Source organism: Echinococcus granulosus (assembly GCF_000524195.1).
Source record: "Echinococcus granulosus chromosome Unknown EG_S00084, whole genome shotgun sequence".
NCBI lineage: Eukaryota > Metazoa > Platyhelminthes > Cestoda > Cyclophyllidea > Taeniidae > Echinococcus > Echinococcus granulosus.
This window is the reverse complement of record NW_020170464.1, coordinates 232,131-238,537: the sequence shown is the minus strand read 5'-3', so window position 1 is coordinate 238,537 and position 6,407 is coordinate 232,131. Positions and strand designations below refer to the sequence as shown.

At 45.3% G+C, this 6,407-nt stretch overlaps 2 protein-coding genes across 2 annotated transcripts in view; one reads left to right on the top strand and one right to left on the bottom strand. All coding sequences in view use genetic code 11, as the record gives it.

Moving 5' to 3' along the window:
- Nucleotides 1-259: 259 nt before the first annotated feature.
- On the bottom strand, nucleotides 260-964 carry EGR_07696 (hypothetical protein; the record flags this gene model as incomplete). The annotated part of the gene is made up of 2 exons (XM_024496945.1): nucleotides 260-381; nucleotides 781-964. 2 exons carry the CDS (start codon nucleotides 962-964, stop codon nucleotides 260-262), a joined length of 306 nt encoding a protein of 101 aa, XP_024348650.1.
- Nucleotides 965-2,819: 1,855 nt separating this feature from the next.
- Nucleotides 2,820-6,407, top strand: part of EGR_07695 (hypothetical protein) — a gene marked incomplete at both ends in the record, with an annotated part of 6,224 nt that continues 2,636 nt past the window's right edge. The window contains 2 exons of the mRNA XM_024496944.1: nucleotides 2,820-2,871; nucleotides 2,956-3,051. Coding sequence (XP_024348649.1) covers nucleotides 2,820-2,871; nucleotides 2,956-3,051 — 148 coding nt within the window. The remainder of the gene's footprint in view (nucleotides 2,872-2,955; nucleotides 3,052-6,407) is intronic.

Genomic DNA, 6,407 nt, shown 5'->3' with positions numbered 1-6,407 from the left:
TGAGTGTCACTTATTGACGAAGACTGCCAATAAGTTGACACGAGACTGCTGCATTAGCCCGCCTCCCCGTCCCCAATAACCCAACAACAACAGAGAGGCGGACTTGGAAAACGAGAAGCAGAGTGCTTTAATGTCATCAACCTATGTACAGCCGACTCACAGTGTCTGTGTAGGATGCGGATGAGGGCAGTGGTTGTGGTTCATGGGGCAGCCCGGAGAAGATTGAGGCAGGACGTCGCATACATTCCAGGGTCACAGCTCACGCCGCAGTTGGAGTGAAACAGAGACGCAGAGAAGGGCTAGGGAGGTCGTGCGTTAGACAAATTGACCGAGAGACGGATGGGTGGGTGGGTCGGTAGACGGAGAGATAAACAGCCAGGCCTGTAGGTCAATAAAAAAGCCATAACAAAGCACATTTCCCAACCACCGCATGCCTGCCTACCTGCCCGTATGTCCACCTAAACCCTTACTAGCCAAGTAACCAAACAATCGTACTGGCCAAAAAGTGTGTAAATAAATAAATAAAGAAACAAATCCTAATGCTTGCCAGCATATGAAAATGTGAACGGGATTAAAACCGAACCAATCTCTCTCACCGCAACTCATCAATCAACTCTCAGCCGCTCCCCAAAACAAATAATATCAGTTGTAGTAGTAACAAAGTCAAGACCAATGACTTTCTCACTGAAGAGAGGGAGTGAGGGCTAAGGTGACACAGAGACTACTACATCAAGATAGTAGGGGAAGCGAACACGCTAAGGCGATTCGTGTGCCGTCTACATGGCACTCGGCATGAAGCTGCCCATCCCTTGGAGGCAGTCGTGCCAAGAAACTTCTTCTTCTTCTTCTGATAACAACAGATGCATACGGTTCGATCCGTCACACGAAGAGCACTAAACACAGTCAGATTCACACAAACAAGTGTCACTTGTGCACTCGCTGCTCCTTCCTCTACCAACAGCATCACGTAAGCTGACAAAGGAACTGACAAAATTGTCCGGCATACAGTCGCACCACGCCTAAATTACCAAACAAGTTACAAGAAGAGGAAGGATTGTTCGGAGGTAAGAAATATATTTCAACATAGACAGTTACGAAGGTTTTGACGCAACTTGCCGCATCACAATCAATCAACATCTACTGTGCTTCATTCATCGGTGGCAGTGGCTCCAGCATAGTTTGAATTAAGGATCCCAACAACGCCAACAACAGCAACAACAAATCCCACTCGTAACCATTAAGGATACTACGCACATACGCACTGCAACCAGTCACACAACCTTTCCCCATTCACTAGCTAGGACAACAACAATGCTGCAAGTATTAAGCAAACGCACACCGGTTATTCCTTTCACCAAAAAAATGAACACAAGTGGCGTGGTGCATTACAAGAATCCATTAACTCAGACGATGTCACGAATGAATGCGAATGAGCACAAGAATCAGGACTGCCAACATTTACCAAGTACCTGTGCTGCGTGAGGGCACCTAGCCAACCAGCAGTGGCAGCGAAACATCGCCGGTGAGCATTTACGGAAACAAACGAGTGGACGGCGTAAGAAACGAGGAGGTAGGAAGTGGAGCCAATGAAGGTACAGTTAGTCTCAGGTCACCTGTGTACCAATCCCACACCATGAATCGCTAATATCTCATGTATACACAAAAAACCACACTTAACAGCCAGAGGGCATAGATCACCAAAGTAAATAATCTTAAAACATGTAATGTGTAATGCATTGTAGACGTACATACTTATATCACTGCGTACGATTGATTTGGCAGACTCGAAGACAATACAAGTAGCATGCTACACTGCTTGCGCGCATTTGTCTCCGTTTCCAGCGATAGAATTTCACATGCGATATCTGTACCAACAAATTCCAACCTGAAAAACATTCCCGTACCTGTGAAAACGGAATGAAATGTAGACAAAAGGCCCCAATCACGGTGAAGTTATGCGATAATCTTACCAGTCAAATCGGTGGATTAACACTTAATCTAATGTTAGCCCGAACGGCATGTTTGTATTTGCACAAATCGCGACTGTTGAGGTTGCAGAAGACGCCATTCGGCTCACCGACGGAGAAGAGTATATTCAAGTTCCTCCTTGGAATGATACTGAAGCTGTTTCCACGTCCGCAAATCACGCCACACACTACAAAAATGGATAGGATAAAAATTCTATAATACGACTGTCACGAAATAGTTGGAAAAGGCTTTGGGAAGAATGGTAATTGTGATCTCGCGTCAAAAATACATACATTGCAACATTAAGGCACGAAAGGTATAACAATAACTCACGAATTGAAACGCAGTCTTACCTGGAAACAGAACAGGGTAACAACATAGCTCAATTTCAAACGCAGTGTTTTTCAGATATCAGTCGAAGCCTATTAGATACATCTCAAAAAAGAAATAAAACCTTACCTGCTTAGGGTTTCGGATTATCACTAGCACCAACTAAAGCCACAAAACTTAAGAATTCTCCCTTTCCTGTCATCAAAAAGGGCCTTTCTAATCAAGATTTCAACGAAAATGCAAAGACCAAAACGCATTAAAAGCTACAAGCGAAATAATAAGAGGCAGCCAATCGGCTTCGAGGAAACAATTTAAACAAAATAAAATGCTAAATGAATATGAGGAAAACGAGACGAAACTAAGCTGTAGTTTTATTAGTATAAAGATCATTTAAAATTGAAAATTAAAAACTATTGTTTGTTAATCCTACACAAAGAGGAACACGCAGGTGACAATATGTTTGGGAATATTTGTTTCAAAGTACGTAAAGAGGGCTAATTATGCCGCCTTCTAACACCCTAATGTCAAATTTGGCAAAAGATGTCTGCTTATATTTGGCTCAGGTTGCCGAATGTCAGATTACCTAAAAAAGGCAACATTATAGGCATTTGTGGCAACCAAAGGAAAACAAACTAAATATAAGGTTTACTTAAACAGATTTGAGCCAATCAGAAGATCAAACAAATAAAAAGGACATATTAATGATGATTGGAGGGTATAAGAAGCCAAAAAACTACAATATAAGTGCAAGAAGTAGGGGAGAATGTAAAACTGATCGCACCATGAATAAATATGCGGACTCCGCAGAAGAAACCGAAACAAAAGGAAAATAAACTTGCTTATGAAGGTATACCTAAGCATTCCAGAAGAGGGCTAACTTACCCCAAGTGCGAGCAATATGTCCAGCATCGAGGCAACAGTGAGGTCAGGATACCAAATGAAGGGCATAACTGGCCCCAACGCAGGAGATTTCAAAGTCACAGTACGTGATATTAGAATACGAAGCAGGAAAAGAGTAGAGGGAAAGGTCAGGTAAACTAATAAAGGGCCTCCCTTCTACTGTAAGTTGCCTTACAACCCAAAAGCCCATCAATTTGGTTTTCTGCGTTGTTAAACTTCGCTCACGTACTCTCGGATTGTAGGAGCTTCTGCCCCACACATCCTTGTTAACCCAACCCTCTCTCGGGTAATCAACTAATCTTGACGCCGGACCCCTAGGCCTTGGACTCTTCATCCCCGTTGTTGCATTATTCCTAAGTGTGATGCGTAACCATTTGCAGACCTGTTGATATGACCGGCATTTCTTACAGGTCGTCATTGATTTCGATCATCCAAGAGTGACCAGTAAAAATTAAACCCACACTGCCGTAATTCTGTCTTCTACACAGACATGGTCGGTAGGTTCGCCCTCACCGTTGCTAGGTCAATGATAATTTTATTTATGCATTTGTTTTGCACAACTCAGTAATTTTGATGGCCGTCCAGAAGAATGAATTGTGTTTCCTCGGTTTAATCAAGCTATAATTCCCTCCCCTTTGATCTCCGGGTGTTCTCTTCTTTTCGGTCGCTTTCGGTTTGGCCACCAATGCAGCAAAGCATGAGGGTCTTCCCTTCAGGGATTTTTTGCCTCACTTGGCGGGTGATGCGGTTGTGCTTCTTGTGCAGAACTTTTTTTTCTAGGTCTATGAGCAAATCAACAGTAACCAAAAGGGCGCAAAATTTAGTAACATGACTTTTTTGCCTTGCCTTCTGTTGTCGCACTTTGAAATCACTCCCGTCTGTGTAATGTTAATGGTCATGGCCAATCAACTATCAGCCGTCGCCGCCGCCGCAGCTGGAGGGTAAAAGCGTGTGACAACGTGAATTCTCGTAGACACAGCGACTAAAGGGAGTAAGAGGGTGGGGGGAGAGAGGGAGAACACTCTGCGGCTTTGCACACGGCTGTGAGGCTTGTTAATTAATTATTTTATCCCGCCAAAATAAAGACAGACTTCAAAAAGGGAAATGCACACTAATAACACCGCCAAGTGGGGTAAACACTGCGTCTAAATTGAAGGACAGGGGGAGGCGGGGGGTTGAGAGAGAGAGAGAGAGAGAGAGAAATGTCAATCAGCTAGTAGCCGTCAGATCGACAATCCACCACTATGACTAAATGGAGAGCGAGGTTAAGGCCACAGCTTCATCCGTCTTAGCTAACCTATCTCACTAAACTAAGTCTAGACTGCACACCAGAAATAGCAAATCTAGTTAAGTGAAGAGGAGAAAAGAATCGCTTACATTAACTTGCGCCGCAAGCGCGTGGTTTTAAAGTGGTAGATGGGAGAGCAAAGCAAGCATTAGGTGAGACCGTGTGAAAGTGAAAGTAGACTAGCGGAAGAAAAGGGAGATCGGGCAGGCTAATTACCTCACAGGTAGCAGATTTGGCTATGGAGGAGATGACACCGCCAAGTATTGCTATCGCCTACTTTGGCCGATGTTGCCACCGATGTCGGTCAATTCAATGCTTCCAATCGTCATCACTTGGCCTACAATAAAGTAGTAAAATGACATAAAATGGAGGGCGGGGGGACTAAGCTGCTCTGCAAATGCGATTCTCCATACCTGTTAGAAGAAAAGGAAACACCTCCACAACTTGATGATGCGTGCGCCACGAAATGGAGGTGGAAGTGAGCGCGAATGCACAAGGCGTTGGTAAAAATGAGCAACTTTGGAGCTGAGGAAGGAGGTTTGAATGTGGGGCCACTGAGGGAAACACGCCCTCTCCCCTCCCCTCCCTCAGCAGTGACAGGCAGGAATGCGACTGCGCATTTCTGCCCACAATTCCACTACCTACAGTTGGTGGAGGATCACATCACACGCATCGTGTCACCACCAGTCGACTTTCGATCCATCTCCATGGAGAACGTCCCCACCACTAACAATATACTGCATAGCACATCTACGCGAGGTAGCAATCGCATGAGCTGGTGGACAGACACATGCCACTACATACACAACAATTAGTTAGAAGTCCTATGTTACATGGGCCAAAGCAGTTGACTTCTACACTCTGACACTTAAAATGCCGATAATGGCAAGTGGAAGGAAGTGGTGGAAACGGACAGAGAGAGGAAGGCAGGCTTTTATGTTGGCAAACAAGCAATGCTCCCCGCCCCACCCCTCTTCGGACACTGTAATGCTGCATCCACCATCCAACGCCTGCGGCAGCAAGCAGCAGTGCTTGCTTCATTTCATGGCCGCCTAAATTAGCCAAAAAAGCAGGCGGGATATAATATCTGTGGGAAGAAGGAGAGGAAGAAGAGGAGGCACCACGATGAGGCATTTGTGAGTGCATTTCCACCACATATCAGTTAGTTGTGGTGGCAATGCACAATACGCCTCCACTGCCATCCGGCTAAGCACGAAAGTAGGTGATGACAAATGGCAACAACAGTGCTGAATTGCATCAACCGGATTACTAAACGCACTGACTCTACTGCTGCCCTCACAGTCCACCACCTTTCAGCTCTCATCACCTTGGCCTACTATGTTTGAACCGAATGATCGTCCTTTCCTTCTCTCCTTCTTTCTTTCTCTCTTTCCTTCGGAGTGGTCCAGACCACGGTAGCAGTGGTAGTCGAGGGTATGGTTACGTTTGCCGAACAACGCGCCATGATCGTCGTCGCAGTGACAACGATGAGACAGCTTTGCCACAACTCTCGCCACATCTGTGCCGATGTGATGACAGGTGGGTGCAGTTGAAGAACAGCTTATACGATACCCTGCGACGTCGGCAAAGTTACTTTATGGCCAGCTACCTACGGGATGCGCTGACCATGTTTCTTATTTTTACTACTTGCGCTTCACAGGCAACAAGTTCTGGCAGCAAATTCGTCTCAATGAAGTCCTCTCACACGTACTCCTTAGAGTGATGTATTTGAGGGTATTGTCGAAGTGTAAATATGCGCGCCAAATAATCGGTGGAGGTAAAAATGAGCGGTTGGTCTCTCCTCTCATCCCCATGGCTACAAACACCCTCTATTTGTGCTTAATTTCGTGGTAGCAGCAGCAGCAGCTGCTGCCTGGAGCCTTACGCAAAAAAGTGGCTTCAAGAACGTCAACAGTGGATT